Source organism: Diabrotica undecimpunctata, chromosome 9, assembly GCF_040954645.1.
Source record: "Diabrotica undecimpunctata isolate CICGRU chromosome 9, icDiaUnde3, whole genome shotgun sequence".
In the NCBI taxonomy this organism is placed as follows: domain Eukaryota; kingdom Metazoa; phylum Arthropoda; class Insecta; order Coleoptera; family Chrysomelidae; genus Diabrotica; species Diabrotica undecimpunctata.
Window position 1 is genome coordinate 16,670,329 of NC_092811.1, and position 21,365 is coordinate 16,691,693.

The following is a 21,365-nucleotide window of genomic DNA, read 5'->3' on the forward strand; positions in this document are numbered from 1 at the left end:
TACAGTCCAGAATAAGTTGCTTAGAATCATTAATGATAAAAATAATATTGTGTTTGGCATGGAAACTAGTCAATTTGCCGCAGATTTTTAAATGATTTTTGTCAAGAAACATTTATAATATTTCTAAATACTTCAGCAGTGAGGGATTTGGAAAATGATACTATTCAGAATCATAAGCATAACATACTGCAGTAAGGGACTTCTTTCTGCAGCTATGTTTCTCATGCAGACATGTTTCTATTGAAGTAATAGGTGTAATACTATGTTTTTCTGATCTCCCCTCTCCATATTCTGTTCTCTCTCTCTTCAATTCTCTTATATTTTTTTACAATTTGTTTAGTAGTACTAATTAGAGAAAGAACTTTACATGGAGGAACAAATATATAAGCACAGAGAACTAATTGAAATATTTAGTGTATAGAATCTTGTGATACAAAAAATGTGAATGGGACATCAGTGACTCCGAGTTCGGGTTTAGGCAAGGTTTAGGAATACGAGAAGCAATAGTAGCAACACAGGTGCTGTTCCAAAATTGTTACGATCAGAAGAAGGATGTGTTCCTTCACGGCATCAAACGGCACAGTTAAAAATAGACAATTCTATATCCAAACTCATACATATACGTAGGGGCGTTCGACAGGGATGTGTGCTTTTCCCTCTTTTATTTAATATCTATTCGGAAGCCATATTTCAAGAGTCTTTGGAGGATGCAAAGATGGGAATCAAAGTGAATGGAGTATTGATCAACAACATACGATATGCTGATGATGGTGTCTTAATTTGTGACAACATAGTCGATCTTCAACAACTTGTCACTATAATCAGAGAATACAGTAAGCGAATGGGATTAGAGATTAATACCAAAAAAACCAAATTTATGATCATCTCCAGAAACTTAGATGCACTTGAAAACTCCACCATAACACTGAATACTAAGTCCATTGAAAGAGTGAGTAAATTTAAATACCTGGGATCGTGGCTTTTTGAAGACTGGGCATCGGACAGGGAAGTAAAATGTCGCATTGAGCAAGCTCGACAAGCTTTCGTAAAATTCAAGAAGGTACTGACTTGTTCAGAGTTCGATCTTCAACTGAGACTAAGGTTTACCAAGTGCTACGTGTGGTCAGTGCTGCTATATGGCGTAGAGGGCTGGACACTCAAAACGAGGGATATAAACAGATTAGAAGCTTTCGAAATGTGGCTCTATCGCCGTATCCTAAAAATACCATGGACAGCGAAAATCACAAATATAGATGTCCTTAAAAGAATAAACCAAGAACGCCAACTTTTCGAAACCATCAAGAAAAGGAAAACGGCGTATCTAGGTCACATCATGCGAAATGAAAAATACCTGTTCCTCCAACTTATAATCGAGGGTAAAATTGAAGGCAAGAGAGGAATGGGACGCAAGAAAATGTCCTGGCTCCGAAACATAAGGCAATGGACAGGGATTAACGACATACAATCTCTGATACATATTGCAAGAAATAGAGAATTAATGGAAAATGTGATCGCTAACATCCATTAGTGGATTTGCATCTGAAGAAGAAGAAGATATTTGAACTAAGTATTTTTAGGTTGGTGCTAGTAACAATTTTTTTATCACTGTTTTAATGACACACTGATGTACCTTGAGTTGCGTTAATAATTCACATTCTTACAAGAAATTTAGGTTTAAGAAAATTTGTTCATAATCAATCTTAATCAGAGTATAGTCTTACAACTACGAAAATTGGATAAATAAAGTCATATAGTTGTCCTTTATACATTTTTGATGTTTACTTTACAGAAAGCTACTTAAAGTGAATGAATCAGCTGTTGATGTTAAATTACCACTATCAACATGTCTCCTAACTAACGTAAGCATTTGTGAACATACGATGAAAAGCAGATCTTTGATTGTTGTTTATAACCCTTTGACAAGGCCCATAGATTATTTCCTGAGAATACCAGTAAATAACGTTAACTACACACTTACTGGACCAGAAGGTAATTTTTTTATAATTACTTTATTATATTTTTGCTGCAGTAATACATAACTGAATGAAAAGAATTAAATGATCAAATTTATCAAAAATTATCAACAAAATTAATAAAAAATTAAACCTAGTATCTTGTGTTTATTAGCTACTGTGGGCGGAGTACCATTTAATGTAAATTGAGGTAATAATATGCTACGTATTCTTTGACTGAATTTGGTTTCAAATACAAACTTAGGTTTGTAGTTGTGGACGTATCTTTACTGCGGCAATATAAAATTGTTGTACTTCACTGGGTTTTGAATATTTTCGCAAATATCATTAATAGTTATTATAAATAAAGTGGAACTTAGAAATAATCCTCGGGGTACTCCATTTTCTTGAACGTAGGTTGAGGAAGCTTTTTCGTTAACTAATACTATTAAGCGGCGATTAGAAAGAAACTGTTCAATAAAAGATAATGTATTTCCACTTATAATGTATTCTGTCAATTTGGTCAATACAGCAGAACGTAATAGAGTATCGAAGTCGCTCTCGATGTCAAATGATGTCGCTATTAAATCTTGCTTTTTTTGAAAGGCGGTTGTGATCTCTGTTTGTAAAGGCCGGTTTTCACGCTACGTCTTATTGTACGTTTTGTTGGATAGGACAAATCCTATACAATAAAACGTGGCATGTAAACAGCAAAACGTACGTCTTGTCGAATCGAAATGAAATCCAAGGCCAGATCGTAGAAATGATGGGAGAAGCATAGTTTTGCGAGAACTAATAGGATAAAACGTTACGTGAAAATACATGTTCAGACAAGTCGTCCGATCTTGACTTATTTGACGAATAGTTCCACTGCAGTTCGTTTCATTTTTCCCAAAAAAAGCCTAATAATGTCAGATTTGCGGCAATGCACCCACGATTTTCTCGGGGAATTTATTGAATTTTATAAAAGTTTTTAAGTAGTTATGTTTTAAAACCAAGTAGATTACATTAGAGGTTTCAGGAATTATTTGGCTTAACGCTGGTTTGGATATTATGATTGTGAACTCCAAGTCCTTGACGCTGCATTCTGTTGTAAGATATCTGAGAGTTGCTGTGAGTCTTTCATGGGGTGTAATGGCTTTTCTCATGAGGTGTCTTATTTCAATATGTATGGTGTTACCAACTCTAGCAATTGACAATAGGCTGAGGTGTCCATTCGCAAATAATTGCGCCAGTCACCTGGTTCGCCTCTTTTAGTAACGAGACGTGGGAATACTGACTTCTTTTTAGAAGCCCACGCTCTTGACCATCTTGTCTTTTCCTTCTTCATCCCCTTTTTCCTCAGTCGTAGTATCTTTATAGTTGAAAAAATAAAAGAAAGCAGCCGTGTTTCATCCATAATAAAAAAAACACTAAACAAACTTCACACAACTCAAGACTCTGAGTTCTCAAGACTCTTCAAGTCTTTTGTTTATAATTTTTTTTAGCATTTTCCAACATTAGTTTTTATAGCAAGGTGCATGTCAGTTAAATAGAAATTAGTAGGAATTTGGATTATTTGGGAATTTGTCCCGTTTCTTGATTAGTAGAAGGATAGATTCCCTCCAAAATATTGGAAATTTCTGATTGGTTTGAATTATGTTGTACAGTCTTAGCAATTTTTTACAGCAGATATGGGAAATTTTTTGAGGAATATGAAGGGGATGGTATCGGGATCTGCAGCTGAATTTTTGCAAGTTGGAAGAATATTTATGTGTTCCTGTAGTGTAAATAGAGTGTAAAGACAGTAGAGTTAAGACAATAATAATTAGGTTATGATGACCATTTTATCGGTATTTCCAACATTTTGTCTTTAATTGATCTTTCACCTAGTAATTATGTTGTTTAAATTCCAAGCTTACTTTTTTAATACTATATCAATTAACAATCAAATTAATTTTTTTTCTAGGTTTTGTAGACTTTGACATTGTTAGGCACATGCAGTATCCCATAAAGTATCCATCATCAAGTGATTATGAACTTGTAGCTGCTATAAACATCCCACCAATGGGTCTAAAAGTTTACTATTTAGAGAAAGTTAATGATAAATCCGTAGCTATAGAACCGCAGAAAATTACAGGAAGTGATCCAGTCTTTTTGAAAAGTGGGGTAAATATTTTTAGTTTTTTTTTTAAATATTCTTCTTCTTCTCGTGCCACTCCTAGCGGAGATTGGAAATCATCATGGCCACTGCGACTTTGTTAGCAGCGCGCCTAAAAAGTTCAATCGAACTACACCCGAACCATTCACGTAGATTACGAAGCCACGATATTTTTCTTCTTCCCACACTTCTTTTGCCCTTAATTTTGCCCTGCATGATATTTCTTAAAAGTTCGTACTTTTCACCTCTCACAATGTGCCCCAAGTATTCCATCTTTCTAGTTTTTATCTCATTTAGAATTTCGCATCTTTTGTCTAAAGTTTGGAGTACTTGCGTGTTAGTGACGCGGTCCATCCATGATATTCTGAGAATGCGCCTATAGCACCACATCTCGAAAGCTTCGATGTTTTTTGTGGTCAACTGTTTTAGTGTCCAAGCCTCTACTCCATACAACAGGGTAGAAAAGACATAACACCGCAGCATTCGTATTCGTAACTTTATGTTGATATCACGATTGCAAAAGAGTTTGCGCATTCTATTAAAGACTGATCTAGCGATTTCTATTCTACATCTAATCTCTTTTGCTTGATCAGTATCGTCTGTGATCCAGACGATACTGCAGATTTTAAATATTATGGACTAGTAAATGGACGTTATCGACATTGTAAGGAACAACTCTTCAGCAAGGAAATGGTGTATTATCTTTAACGAAGGAAGAACAAGTATGTACAGTGAAGAACAAAGTAGAAGGCCATTTCTTGTGACGAAGGAATTAAAGGAAAAACTTGATGAAAAAATACAGCCTGCCGATTCACTTTAACCACATTGCATAATTTTTTCCACAATTTTTTTATATTACATGAGATAGTGACCTTGGCGATAAAAAAACGTGCTATCGGTAAGTCCTAAAAGTTCTGGTAGTAGTTCATAAGACAGAATGGGAGCAGTCCTTGATTTCTTGACCCGGTAAGACAGTGATAGTGATAGATCACTGATCGCTTGACTACTTGATGAAACTTGTATTTCTTACAATAGTGACATCATGCAACTTCGTCCTTCTTCAAAATTTTAAAAAATTCGAATTTAAACACTAGAAAATTGATTTTTTTTTTAAGTTTCATCTTCTATCAAAGGTTGGAAATTATCATGGCTGTGCTGCTCTAAATAGTTCTGCTCTACTGCATTCAAACCATTCCCTCAAGTTCTTATGCCATGATATTCTTCGTTTTCCCTCATTTCGCTTTCCTTGAGTTTTGCCTTGCATAATAAGCTGCAATAACCAGTATCTTCTCTGTCCTTTTTTATGATGTTGAATCGTGGACCTTAAACGAAGAATATGCATAAAACTGGAAGCATTTGAGATGTGGCTATATCGGGGAATGCTTAAGATCCCGTGGACCGAGTCACAAATGAGGAGGCCCTCAGAAGAATGAATAAGAACCGAGAGGTACTTACCACCATCAAATCCCGAAAGTTACAGTTCTTCGGACATATTATGCGAAATGAATCCAGATATGCGTTCCTTCAAGCCATCCTATAAGGAAAATAGTTTGAAAACGAAGTCCAGGAAGAAGTAGAACATATTGGTTAAAGAACGTCAGAATCTGGTTCAATACAACATCTATGCAGCTTTTCCGCACTGCTGCAGATAAGATAAAGATTGCCATGATGATCGCCAACATTCGTAACCGATAAGCACATCACGAAGAAGAAATCTTTGCCCTCTCATAACATGACCTAAGTACTCAAGATTTCTTCTTTTGATAGTCAATATTATTTCAGCTTCATTTCCTATTCTTCTAGTAACTTCTGCGTTTGACATTCTTTGAGTTTATGATATTCGTTTGATTCTTCTGTAACACCTAAATTCAAAGGCGGTCAACTTACTTAGATGCACTTGTTTGAATGTCCATGCTTCCAAGACATAAACAAGGTTAGTAAATACGTATCACCAAAGCATTCTTAGGCGTAGTCCTAATCTTATATTCCTAAAACAAAGAAATTTTCAAGTTTAACGAATGATGCACATACTATTTCATTACGTGTCTTAATTTCTTTGGTTTGGTCTGCATTTGATGTTATCCATGTTCCTCAGTATTTGTAGGTATCCACACTCTCAATTACAGTATCCTCAACAATCAATTGAATTTATTAAACTGTTTGTTCGGGGTCGGGCTGTTAGGCCGTTGTCTTCTGAGATTAGGTCTGGACGTTTCGCCAACACGTTACTGCTTTGCTTAGGTAAGCTTCGATACTGCTTCGGTAAGCTAAAACTGACGCCGCGTTGTACTGCGGAGGTCATATTTTTATTTTATACTCGCCTCCCCTCCACTGGTTTCGGCATGAGGGGGCGTGTCGTCGTTTATAGTAGCTTTTCTTTCTTCGTGTTTTGCGGGAAGAATTTTTGTGGAGTTTAATATTGGTATCCGTGTTTTGTTGATTTTTGGTCCTTCTTCTATTCAATTAAAATTATTTGGATGCTTAGGACATATCGACAAATCTGCCGTTGCCGCAAAGCTATTAACAAAGCTAACCTTTATTATTTTGTAACGAACAAAAGCTATTAAAAGATTCTAGGAGAGTTAGATTATCTCGGAAAAGAAATAAACATTCTCTGTTTAGGTATTAAATTACAAATGAGAAGTGCTTATACAAAGCAAAAGCAAAATTAAAATTAAATAAAATCCTATTTTATTCTAAATTTCGAAATTCGTTTACATAAAAAAAATCCATTATATTTAAGATATTTATATATTATATAGATACTTATGTAATTAAAAGACCAATAATAAATCACATTACGGTTATTTAGTTCATAGATAATCTTCACTGTTAATCACTGTAAATAAAGTTGCTACAAACTGAATGATCCAAATGCTTGTGTGGCTTTTAGAAAGGATATAAATTTTACCAACTAAACTCTAAATTCACTATTTGGGAGAGTGATTCCTCGTTTGAAGGCGTAGAAGTGGGGAAAGACGTATGAAAATCCAGTGGCGTACACTCACTTTTATTTCAACGTTAATTATATTATATGGTTTAAATATTATTGTTCAAAATAGGCCACAATATATTTATCTGCGGGTTTTTACTAAAGTTTTCATCTCTATATCCACAGGCCGTTTTCAAAGATATAAATTATAGTTATATTTATTTTATTTGTTTATTATTATATATTTATATATTCTTATATTATTTTCTTTTTTTTTTCTTAACTTTAAAAACGGTCTCTGGAATAGAGATTGAAACGTCAGTAAAATAAACATGTAAATAAATGTATTGTGGCTTATTTCCAACATTCTCCCTAAAAATACGGAATGCTACAAGCAAAAAGCCACAGAAAAATAAATATTGCTATCATTTGTATATTTGAAAACGATTTCTTTGTATAGAGATCGAAACGTCAGTAAATTAAACATTTCAATTAAATATATTGTTACTTATTCCCAACATTATTTCTAAATTTACAGAACGGCAAGCAAAAAGCCATAGAAAAATAAATATTACTATCACTTGTATATTTGAAAACGATGTCTTTATATAGAGATCGAAACATCAGTAAATTAAACCTATAAATAAATATTTTGTGGCTTATTCCATACAGTCTCCTAAAAATACAGAATACCACAAACAAAACGCTATAAAAAACAAGTAATTTTGCAGAAAGCTTACTGATGCCACCCGGCTGTCGCGGAAGTTACGCTAAAACGTCTTTTGACGTGACCCGTCCTTAAAGAGTTACACAATGAAATGTTTTTAAAACAAATTTTAAGACAGTTTCCACACCACCTGAGAGGTATGTCTTGTGGCGCGTTACTTTTTTTTAAATGGGTGTTCGCCAAGAGCCATATTGTCCCATTAAATAAAATAAACAAAACACTTAAACAGTATAAAAAAAACAAAATAAAATCCTATAAAACAAAATAAAATTCTATAAAAACAAAATAAAAATAATTTTGGATGTAACAAAACATTGTACTATTCTATTTAAACACAAACACTATACATACTTATTATGTTCTTCTCGTTTTTTTTTTGTTTTTGGGTTTTTTATGCTGATGTTCCTACTAAACTATTAGACAATATTATTCGCTGTCTAAATCTGAAGATGCAGTGCTGCTATCGCTGTCATTATCTTCACCTGATGTAATTATAATTGGCTCTAGTAAAACTTCGACATGAGTGTCAAGTTCCCACATACGATATTCTTCTTTAATTATGTGGCCTATACATTTAGCCCATTTCTCTGGAGTTACATGGATGATTACTTGAATCAAAAGTTCTTTAACTTCGTTTAATTTGAACATTGTGTTATTGCGTGTTACCTCTCCTTTCACTTGCGCCCAGATAAGCTCAATGGGATTAAGTTCGCAATGATAAGGTGATAGACGCAGAACTTTGACACCATAATCTTTTGCAGTTTCATCCATAACATATTTAAGATATTCACTTTTCCTTAACCGTGCAATGTCAAGTAGTTGAATTTTGAGCATTGATTCTTCGTATGCAATCCCCTTTTCTGTAAGCCATTCTTGAATTCTCCCTTTCCGCCATGCCGTCTGCGGCTATGATATGGCGCATTGTCCATAACAACCACAGACCCAAATTCCAATTTTGGTAAGATTCTCTTAAACCAGCGCTCAAATACTTCGGAAGTCATTTCTTCATGATAATCACCTGTTTTTTTCGACTCAAATTGAAGCAAACCATCATCAAGGAACCCTGTATCACTTCCTATATGGGTGATGATTAAACGCCGTCCCTTTCCTGATGGAGCTTTTAATCCTGTAGACCAGCCTTCTATAAATGCTTCACTTTGACTTTTTACATTTAAATCTTGCCAAACTTTTCCAACTGTATGACCTTCGTTAATCCAGGTTTTATCCAAATAATATATTTTGCGTCCAGTGCTGCGAATTTTTCGTATTTCTTCTAAATATTTTCTTCTCCACAGAATAATTTAAGTTTTTTCTAATAGCATACTTTTTCTGTTGCGTTTTACATATCGAAAGTTCATATCGCGCATGGTCCTGATTATGAGATATCTTGGGTAAAGAGTCATCGTTTTCGAGCTCTTGAGAAATTTTTTTCAGTGTTGGAATTTCACTCCGAAAATAAAATAAATGAATTTTTCGACGTATAATATTCCTTGTCTCGTCATTCAAAACAATGCTTTTACTACCTCTAGTTTTATCTTTTTTTACACGATAAATACAGCTAACGGATACTTTTGTTAAACTGCTACAAATGTCAACCGCTTGACTAACGTTTAATGCCATTTTTCTGCACAATTCCTTCATAAATGTTTCGTATCATTACCTTCTCTTTGGACGTTAACATTTTCGGTCTCTTTTGCGGCTTTTCAGTTTTGGAATCAACATCAGAATTTTGCTGTCTCCTCTTGGAATAACTCGGTTTTTCGTCCATTGTAATTCAATAATCTGTATATATACTATATATACAATAGTTTCAACAATTCTGTATAAGAATATAACTAAAAATTAACTATAAAACGACAAACTATAACACTCTTATTATCAGTAACACGTTTTATCAATACTACAATACAGTATTGATAAAACAGATTGACAACAATAAGTTTACAAACTTATCAGATAAAAAAAATATACTCACAAAAACACATGCACTACCCATAGAAACGCCAATTTACATGAACCATTTCTTCAGCGAAAAAATAATAAAAACTAGTTTTGTGGCATGTCTGGGTCCGAATTGTAAAACAGAGTTTCCTTAATAATTCCAACATTGCCAAACGATTGAAAAATAATGTTTTAAAATATCGATTTTTATTTTATAAATTTAAATAGGTAACGAAACGGAACATATAAATAAAATTTATTTCATTACAATTTTGTGCTTAATTTTTACTATTGAAAAAATCATGTTTTTTGGTATTTTTATGACGGTAATAATCGCTGCCTGGAAGAATACAGGTTTTGTATGACCATAATTACTACTTGTGAACAAGATTTGGCTACACTGTACGACAACTTCTGGTCAAGTCTACTATAGAGAATCACAAATAAATATACTACTTTATATATTCTGTAATTTCTTATGAGGAAACGCAAATTGCAATCGAGAAAACGGGTAGTTTTCGAGGGCCGCTGTGTACATTTAAATTTGAGGATATTCGGCGTTTAAACTATGAAATCACTCTTCTGAATTGAGGATTTCTACTTTAGGTACTCAGGCTGCGATTTCAGAACTTTGAATCTATTGGCAGTAGAAACATATATTCACCATAGAAATCTATACCATTGGGCAGCTAAGCAAACGGGTTATTCCACAAAAGCCACTTATACCAAATAACGGTAATTCAAAAATTGTTGAGGGTGTCATGTAATGGCGGCCAACTATACATTCAAATTTCAGAACATATACCATAAATCCATAACTAGTAAGATAACATCAGGCTTATTGGCACATAGTTCTGACAACTATTAGTGCTCCCAAGTATCTAAAATAAATAGTTATTTAAAATATAAAAGAAAAAATTAATATTTCGGCTTACCTCGTTAAGAGATCACTCAAACAAAATCTCGTTCTGTATGTTGGATGTTCAGAGAGAGAAAAGGAAGATGAATTGCGGGAAGGTTACAAACACTCGGATTTTTGTCGGAATTGGAACTCATATGAACTGCAGTTGTAAAATTGAGGTAATTTGGATGCTTCCGCACTCGGCGGTGGCGTGAGCAACATTAATTTGAATATTTACTATAAATTATATTAATATAATTATATTATTATATTATATTAATAATAATAAATTTTTGAAACTTTAAAAAAAATTTGAAACTTTTGAAACGGTTAAATGTTTTAATTTCATACCACTAAAACATCATTTTAAACAAGTTCAATTGTTTTTGAAGTTATACTTCTATACGCACGGTCGGCGTTGGAAATTTGCATCAGAGTGAATCCGTGAAACCATTACATATGTAAGATAATGAGTAAGAGAGAGACAGAAGATATATTTTCTCTCTCGTCTCTCGAGAATAAAAATGTTCCTTTTGTATATATATTTAATATTATATATAATATAATATGTATTAATATTACTATTTATGTGATATGTTTTGTATTATTTAAAATTAAACGTTTATAATTATTTTAGGCTTTTGTATTTCAAAATAATCACTGTTTTACCGAGAACTGTCAATTTTGAAATCCGTTAGTGTCATGTCTAATTGGCAAATCCTTTACGTGTTTGGTTTATACGCTGGTGGTTGTGAGTTCGAAACCGAATTTCCTTTTTTATTTTTAAAATATTTAAAAACCTCACGTTAATCTTATTAAATATATGTAATATACGCAAAAAACATAAATTTTAAAATAAAATAAAAATTTACAACATAATCCGAGTTGTTGGTTTTTTATTTTTATCTTCGTAAAGTAAGTTAATGTATATGGGCAGTTTTAAATACTTATGAATATTACATTTTAATTTATATTTTATTATTATATTGAATTATGTTGCAGTGTATTTATTATATTGTAATTTTTATATTAATAACAAAATAAACAATGAATTTTACTGCAGAGTATGTGTAATTTTTTTTGCATTCAACTCCTTTTATACATATATAAAAATAAAAATATATATTTTCATTAAAATATTGATACAATCCTTCATTTACTATACTCTTATTACAGGTCAAATGTTTATATAAAGTAAACGATGCCCCCTATACCTATATAACTAATTCTTTTTTTTCTTTCTGCTCTCTATTACCTATAGCATTACATATTTAATGATTGTGCAGATAAACATTTTAAAAGAAGCAGACCTGGATGACAAAGACCTCAGAATAATTTCAGAACTCTACTGGAATCAAACCGCATAGATGAAAATTAACGAAGAAGAAACAGACCACATAAAAATACTACGTGGAGTTAGACAGGGAGGTATCCTATCGCCGTTGATATTTAATATGTACTTAAGGAAAATTTTTAACGAGGCTCTTTACGGAATAGACGAAGGCATCCTTCTAAATGGTGAAAGAGTAAACAATGTTAGATATGCCGACGACACTATGGTGATAGCAGATAGTTTAGAGGAACTTCAGAGGCTAATGGACAGAATAAACGAGTACAGTCAACAGTACGGACTAAACATTAATACCCACAAAACGAAACAAATGATTATAGGCAAGGAGAATATAAATGGGGCTCATCCATACATTGATGGGACGCAGATAGAGCGAGTAAAACAGTATTGCTACCTGGGAACTATTATAAACGAACAGTGGAGCAATGTACAGGAAATAAAGTACCGCATAGGAAAGGCAAAAACGGTCTTTAACAAAATGAGCGCCATCTTCAAAAGTCACAACATATCCCTAGATACAAAAATGAGACATTTGAGATGCTATGTTTTCTCTGTGTTGTTGTACGGGGCGGAGGCATGGACGCTTACAGACACCACTATTAAAAAACTTGAAGCATTTGAGATGTGGCTTTATAGAAGAATGCTGAGAATATCATAGACAGCAAGGATCACGAACAAGGAAGTTCTAGAAAAAATGAAGAAGGAAGCAGAGATTGTGTTTACGATCAAACGCATAAACTTGCAATATCTGGGACACGTTATGAGAAATCAGCACCGTTACTCCCTGCTACAGTCTATATTGCAAGGTAAAGTCAAAGGTAAGCGTGGACCCGGTAGAAGGAGAATATCATGGCTGCGGAATTTAAGAACATGGTTTAAGAAAACCTCAACGGAGATGTTTCGAGCCGCAGCGAGCAAGGTCATGATTGCCAATATGATTTCCAACATCCGAAACGGATAGGAACCAGAAGAAGAAGAAGTGCAGATTTACTCCTATATAAATTTTTAACGGCGAACGCGTGTATAGAAGTATAACTTCTACCGGCAGTCCCACTGGACTGCCACACCCGTTTTTTTTTACCACTAAATTGTATACTCTAAACTTACATAACTTCGTTAAAACTTATCAATTTATTTTAAAGCTTATAATCATAGCTTTAAAATGAAGTACTTTAGATGTTTTTACGTCGAGCAAAAACATAGTTATAAAGCAAAAGTTATAAGCAAAAATGTCAGATATAGTTGATAATTTGGTATTTTTATAAAAATAAATTTGCAATATCTCGGTTTTCCTAGACTAAGGAGGTTTAATATAGAGGGTTAAAGTTTAAATATATATAATTTAGGTGTTACCAGACTGGTAATAGAATAGAATAGAATAGAATATTCTTTATTAATCCCATCAGATCACATTGTGATATAGGACAAGTCATATAGTACATAAAGCATGATCAACAAGTTATATAGGACAATTACATAAAACAAAATCAATAAAATATAGATTAATATAAAAAAAAAGATATGCGATATAGAGCGTCTCTGAACCCGTCGGTCCTCATTCCCTGTAGTCTTTTATTAAGTCAAAATAATCATTTAGGTTGTAAACGCATAATTGGATCAAGCATGCTTTTAATTTATTTTTGAATTTTTGAATATTATTTTCTTTTCTTATATTAAGTGGCAAACAATTGTAAAATTTAGATCCTGCAAAATCAGGGCTAGTTTCAAAGAGAGTTGTGGAGTGTTTACACACGCTTATCAACCTCCCGTGTCTTGTCGGGTAATTATGAAAGTCAGAGTTGAGGGTAAAATTTTGAAATTTAGTTTTGACGTGAATAATACACTTATAAATATATAAAGCATGAAAAGTCAACAGTCTGTGTTCAATAAAATATTTACGACATGATTGTCTATTATCAATATTGAATATCAATCTAATAATTCTTTTTTGAGTTATAAAAACTCTAGAAGAGTTTCTAGAGTTTCCCCATAAGACAACATTATAGGCCATATATGAATAAACCAATGCATAATACACACTTATCAATTGATTGGTGTTAAATAGGGTTTTCAACTGAAGGATCGCATAGTAACCCTTATTCATTGTTTTGCAGACTTTAGTGACATTTTCATCCCATGTCATATTACTTTCTAGAATGCTACCAAGAAATAGTGTTGTATCACTAAAGGGTATTTTCTCAGAACTAACTGTAATTTTACAACCATGGGATGGTTTACAGCGCGAGTAGAACTGCATACAAATAGTTTTCTTTGCATTTACCATTAAAGAGTTCCTTTTACACCAGGTTGTAAATTCCTGTGCTACTAAGTTTATTTTTGAAATGAGTTCGACTTTAGTTGACTCGTCAACTACAATTGTTGAATCATCTGCATAAAGAACTGTATGGTCTGCAGTTAAAAAATTTATCAAATCATTGACATATAAAAGAAATATTAAGGGTCCCAATACGGAGCCTTGCGGTACACCTTGATCAAGATTAAAAACAGATGACTTCTTATTATCGACTTTTACTAGGAATTTACGATGTTGTAAGTATGACCTTAACCAGTTCAAGAAATGATCCCGAAAACCAAGGGCTTCTAATTTATGCAGTATAATTCCAATGTCAATAGAGTCAAAAGCCTTAGTTAAGTCAAAAAATAGTGCACCCACATACCTTTTTCGATCCAAAGCAGCGTGGATATAATTAAATAATGAAATAGAAGCACTCTCTGTAGATTTGTTAGGAAGAAACCCATGCTGGCATTTATTTAAGATATCATATTTATTCAGAAAATTTAAAATTTTACTATAAATACACTTTTCGATAATCTTAGAGAGTACACTTGTTACGGTGATTGGCCTGTAATTATCAACCAAACATGGATATCCCTTTTTGAAAATTGGACTAACTACTCCCGTTTTAAGTTCACTTGGAAACTTGCCATCCTTAACAGATAGGTTGATGATGTGAGACAGAACAGGAGATATATATGAAGAAATGTATTTAATTATTTTAGTGGGGATTTGATCAAGACCTACTGAGCTGGTATAGTTTAAGGAAGATATAGCATTCTCCATATCAAATGATGAAATGACCTCAGAAAAAAAAAGAATGTGTTGTTAATTGTCATAGTTGTGAAATCGTTAAAGGTATAGTTATTGAAATGTTTTAATAAAGTGCGTTTGACTGTATTTACTGACAATAATTTATTATTGTCAGTAATGCTCCACTCAAAATTGTTTTTATTTTTACCAGTTTGACGATTCACAGTTTTCCATATCTTCGTCCTTCTTTTATTATTATTTTGATTATGTAGATAACTTTGATATGAGGCTTTCTTTATATCCTTTACCTTAGGGATAAAGTTGGCCTTTTGTATTTTATAGTTAGTTATACATTAAATGGATTACCACTAACATTCGCTAGCCAAAATATATCCTTCAGCTGTTTACTAAGCTGAAGAATTTCAGTATAGCTTCCTACATAAATAATATACGATAATATGCATAAAATAGTAGTGTTAATCAATTTTAATAAAGATATTGCTTGTTTTAGACTTCTACTCTACGTTTTGATCCCATAACACGCACTCATAACGTAACAATCAACAATCGAACAGAAAAAGTAACACAAGAATTCCTCTTTTACCGAAGTAACAACGGTTCTGCAGATGGAATCAGTTCTGGAGCTTACGTCTTCAGACAAGTAGCTGGTAACCCACCGCTAAAAGTTTTCGATGAGAAGTATTATGAAGTCTCCTATATCGAAGGCAAAGTCGTTCAAGAAATTATACAGCGTGTCGGAAAATATGTGACACAAACCATAAGACTTCACAGTGAAAAAGCCAATGATGATAGTATAGATTATGTTGAATTCGATTGGATGATAGGACCTTTAGATAACAATACTGTGTAAGTATTAAAATTAAAAGTTTTTGAAATTGTTCTGAAGCTATTTTCTTGTGGCATTTTAAATTAATTACTATTTAAATGGGAATAAGCCACAATTAAAGGTTAAAATACGTTTATTGACGTTTCAATTTCCACTTCGGAAATTGTTCTCAAAATACAAACATTAGTAAATTAAACAAATTTTGTTTTTTGTTACTTAGTGAAACACCCTTCTAATAATTTAATTTTATCTGACTTATCTATATTGACAATTCAGACATACATTATACATTTTAAAGTAGACGACTTTAAAATGATATTGCCAATATTGTTGAGTTGCGTTCCTGGGACGACTTTACTTATAAGATAGTTCATTCGATTACATGAAATCAACTTTAACTTGAGAATATCCGTCAGAAAAGATCATAACATGTAATTCGTCTTTAAAAAGACAAATACATGCCATGATGACAGTAAAATTTTTCTGTTAGTGATTCCATAGTAAATTATGAGGGAAAAACCAGGAAAAAAAACCTCATAATACTATCCCGACATGGTAAGTATTTGATCTTGCATTTAGTTTACCTTCAATAAATACCAAATTCCGATTTTATATGTTTGTTATTTAAAAAATATAAATGATATATTCTCTATATGTTATTGACTTACCAATACTGGTATTTTCCTTTTAATAACTTCCTCTTTCAATATGGGCAACCAGATCCGACTACATTCTGCCGAGGAATTCGCGACACAATTGGTCTCATTTAGCATAATTAGAGCCGCTTCTTTGATTTTTCTCTTTTTACCATCCGTTTCTTTTAGGACTATATTTGAATCATTCCATTGAACCCTATGTTCATTATCCCATGCATGTTTACATATTTGAGATCTATCAAATTCTCTATTTTTAATATAGGATTGATGTTCACTTATTCTAATTTGGTATTTATTGAAGGTAAATGCAAGATCAAATACTTACCATGCCGAAATAGTATTATGAGGTTTTATTCCTGGTTTTTCCCTCATAATTTACTAAGGAATCACTAACAGGAGAATTTTACTGTCATCATGGCATGTATTTGTCTTTTTAAAGACGAATTACATGTTATGATCTTTTCTGACGGATATTGTCAAGTTAAAGTTATTTCATATAATCGAACGAACTATCTTATAAGTAAAGTCGTCCCAGGAACGCAACTCAACAATATTGGCAATATCATTTTAAAGTCGTCTACTTTAAAATGTATAATGTATGTCTGAATTGTCAATATAGATGAGTCAGATAAAATTAAATTATTAGAAGAATTTTTCACTAAGTAACAAAAAATAAAATTTGTTTAATTTACTAATGTTTGTATTTTGAGAACACTTTCCGAAGTGGAAATTGAAACGTCAATAAACGTATTTTAACCTTTAATTGTGGCTTATTCCCATTTAAATAGTAATTAAAAGTTTTTGTTCAGGTTCTTTCCTCTAAGCAACATTTGACCTTTGAGCGATTACGGTTCTTTATTGAAATATGAAATAATTTTATTACCTATTAAACATATAGCCAATTATATGAAATAACAATTTTTTTTTTTCGAAAAAAAAAATGTGTATTTGACCGGAAAATCAATACGTTTCTGTCGAAATTAATAGTATGAAAATAAGAAACTAAAATAGAAGAAGTATCTAGCTTATCAAAAAAAAACAGAATAAAATTTTAATTAATTATTGAGTTATCAGTTCTTAGCAAGTTGGAGATAGAAAGAAAATAAGCGAGGCCATTGAAAAATTCTACACTAAATTATACTCGGTAAATACACAACCATAAGAACGACGTACTAAAGGAACAATAATTAGCACCGGCTCCGAAGAAATACCGGACATAACCGACTATGAAATAAGAATGGCCCTAAATCAACTAAAAACGAACGAAAGGAACAATAATTAGCACCGGCTCCGAAGAAATACCGGACATAACCGACTATGAAATAAGAATGGCCCTAAATCAACTAAAAATGAATAAATGTCCGGGAGAGGATAAAATTACAGTTGAAATGTTGAAAATTGGTGGCAGAAAAATGGAACAGGTATTAAATATTTTATTTAATAAAGTAATTGATGAAGGAAAGATTCCTCAAGAATGGTACAACTCCGAAGTCATTCTACTATTCAAGAAAGGGGACAAAGCAAACATCGAGAATTACCGACCAATTTCCTTGCTCTCACATCTGTATAAATTACTAACTAAAATCATAACACACCGCCTAAGACATAAGCTCGATTTCTATCAACCTATTGAGCAGGCTGGATTCAGGAAACATTTTAGTACCATAGACCACTTGTACACCGTAAGAACACTGATAGAAAAATGCACCGAGTATAATGTTCCAATTCATATGGCATTCGTTGAGTTCCATAAAGCATTCGATTCCATCGAATTATGGGCAGTGCTTGAAACTCTAGAAAATGCACGTATAGATTCAATATACACTAACATAATTAAAAACATATATAAAAATGCCACCATGCAGATAAAGCTGAACGAAAGCACAAAAACTAATCCCATAAGACTACAATGGGGAGTAAGACAAGGAGACACCAACTCTCCCAATCTATTTACCCTTGCTCTAGAAGACATTTTTAAGAAACTAGAATGTAACAACAAGGGTATTAACGTCGACGGATCATACTTAAACTACTAGAGATTCGCATATGACATAGTTTTAATAGCCGATAATATCCAGGAAGTAAATAATATGTTACAACAATTAAATGCAGTTTCAGGAGCGGTAGGTTTAAAAATGACCTACAGTAAAACAAAATACTGAACTGAGACCAGACAAATATAACAATACAAAATCATACCATAGAAAATGTTGAACAATATGTGTATCTAGGTCATGTGATCAAACTAGGAAAACCAAATCAAGATGCTGAAATTAAAAGAAGAACACAACTGGAGTGGGGCGCTTTCGGAAAACTAGCATATATCTTGAAAAACACCTCCATTCCTGTAAACTTAAAAAAGAAAAAGGTGTACAACACATGCATATTACCAGTTTGTACCTACGGCTTGGAGACAGTAGCCCTTACCAAAACTCTGCTAAATGAAAATTAGAAACAACGCAAAGAGCAATGGAACGAATCATGCTTGGAATATCACTGAGAGACAAGATTAGAAACACCGAGATAAGACGTAGAACGAAGATTAGGGATATCGTGGAAGAAATTACAAACATGAAATGGCGCTGGGCAGGTCACGTAGCCCGATATAATGACAACAGGTGGACACGGAGAATTCTAGAATGGAGACCAAGGACGACTACAATAAGCATGGGAAAACCTCAAAAAAGATGGGTAAATGACATAAGATTTGTGGCAGGCAAACAGTGGATTAGATTGGACCAAGATAGAGAAAGATAGAAGCAATTGGGAGAGACCTAGATTCAGGAGTGGATGGAAAATGGTTGAACACACAGTGTTCTAAACACACGAAAATTTAACAGGTCTTATACACGTATCTAGTTTTCCTGACTCTATTTATAAGATATTTTGAACATCGTCCTTGCTGATTAGGTTTCCTCTTCTTTGCAGGCGGTTCGGAATTTTTCCTAAAATCTTTCGGATACTGCTTCTTAACTCTTTAAATAATCTAGGGATACTCATTCGTTCTCTTTGATGTTCTTTGGTCAATTGGAAACTCTGTTTCTTTAGAAAAAGCCTTTAAGCAATGTTAGGACTATCGTTGTTTAATTAATATCTGGATTTATTCAAACACTACACTTAAAGCTATTTTAGCTATTATCAAACACAATAAGAGTTAATCTACATCAACTCCTAATAACTTGGATTTAAGTTAACTCGCGGTATTTTTATATATTCTAACTGGGAAAAATAGACGTATTATTATTTACTATATTATATTAAATGTTACAAAAATGAACGAAAATCGAAACTTAAATCCCACAGACTGGTATATTTTTTGAACCTTACTGCTCGAGATTGACTGAGTGTTACATATGGAGACCATTCCTCTTTGATGTATATTAAAACTTTCATTATTTTACAAACCACTCTGTTTTGTGTTGGATTGAAATGTGCCAAATTATAACCGTTAATGGTCATTTTGGCGACGTCTTTCCTGGAACACCCTAAGCATCTCGCATGATTGAAGTTCTAACACTACTGTTAAAGCTATTTGGAGACATATCCAAAATAGATACTTTTGAAAATAGGTCTTTCTGGATACGGCTTTTACAGTGAAAGCCAACCTCATTTTATAAACGAATTTAATTCGTAAAAAAGCTTTAAATATACCTACTATTGTGATTTGTATTATGTATTTTAAACTCATTTTTATTTTAGAGATATTAAGAATAATGTCGGAAAAGAAATCATTGCACAATATTCCTTGGATGGTATTGAGAATTTTTACTTTTACACGGATTCTAACGGAAGACAAATGCTTGAAAGACAGAAGAATGATATTCCTTATACTGACCTAACTAAGGAAGCATTCAGTTCCAACTATTATCCGGTTACATCAGTTATAACACTTAAAGATTATATGAATAATCTTAAGTGGTCGATTTTAACAGATCGGGCACAGGGTGGAGCTAATGTAAAAGTAGGATATCTGGAGTTGATGGTAAGTTCCAATAAAGTTAAAAATTAAACAAAAAATTATACATCACAAAAAAATTAACAAAACTTTTGTGTGTTAAGCTATGTTTAGGCACATTTGCATAAACAAAACTAAAACAAGTAAATTGTCCAAAACAAAAATTAAGATAAACAGAAAACAAATCTCCAACTTATTAGCTAAAAACTTATTCTAGTGTATATTTTTAATTTTTATGTATAATTGCTTCTTCTAAGCCCTCATCTAATGCATCGGAACTATCTTTCAATCCAGAATAAAAGCTGTGGAACTCAGGTGGAATAAACTTAAGTAAGTCCATTAAATCATTTTTCTTTTCTTTTGTTATTGCTCACATTTGGATACAGTTCTTGCTTAAATAAACCTCATGAAACAAATCCGTGTCCAGTGCTGTATTCTTCTTCTTCTTAAAGTGCCCTCTCCTCAATGGAGGTTGGCTACTACAATTTTAAACTCTTCTCTATCTTCAGCTGTTCTTATTAGCTGTTCAAAATTTAGCCCTGTCCATTGTCGGATGTTTCTGAGCCACGATAGTCTTTTCCTTCCTAGGCCTCTCTTTCCCTCGATTTTTCCTTTCACTATAAGTTGGGCATATTGGTACTTATTATTTCTCAGTATGTGGCCTAGGTATGATGTTTTTCCAACTTTTACTGAGTTAAAAAGTTCTCTTTCCTTGCCTATTCTATGCAGCACTTCTTCGTTTGAGGTATGCGATGTCCATGAAATTTTGAGCGTTCTCCGGTAGATCCACATTTCAAAGGCCTCCAATTTATTTACGGTTGATGTTTTAAGGGTCCACGTTTCAACTGCATATAGAAGAGTCGACCAGACGTAGCATTTTGATAAACGTAGTCGAATTTCGAGTTTTATTCGAG

General features: G+C 32.9%; 1 protein-coding gene across 1 annotated transcript in view; it reads left to right on the forward strand.

The window, feature by feature from the left end:
• The window catches only part of LOC140449603 (lysosomal alpha-mannosidase-like), a 71,978-nt gene that overhangs the window by 36,298 nt on the left and 14,315 nt on the right, over positions 1-21,365 (forward strand). Inside the window, exons 10-13 of the mRNA XM_072542824.1 lie at positions 1,790-1,989; positions 3,901-4,100; positions 15,505-15,860; positions 20,196-20,478. Coding sequence (XP_072398925.1) covers positions 1,790-1,989; positions 3,901-4,100; positions 15,505-15,860; positions 20,196-20,478 — 1,039 coding nt within the window. The remainder of the gene's footprint in view (positions 1-1,789; positions 1,990-3,900; positions 4,101-15,504; positions 15,861-20,195; positions 20,479-21,365) is intronic.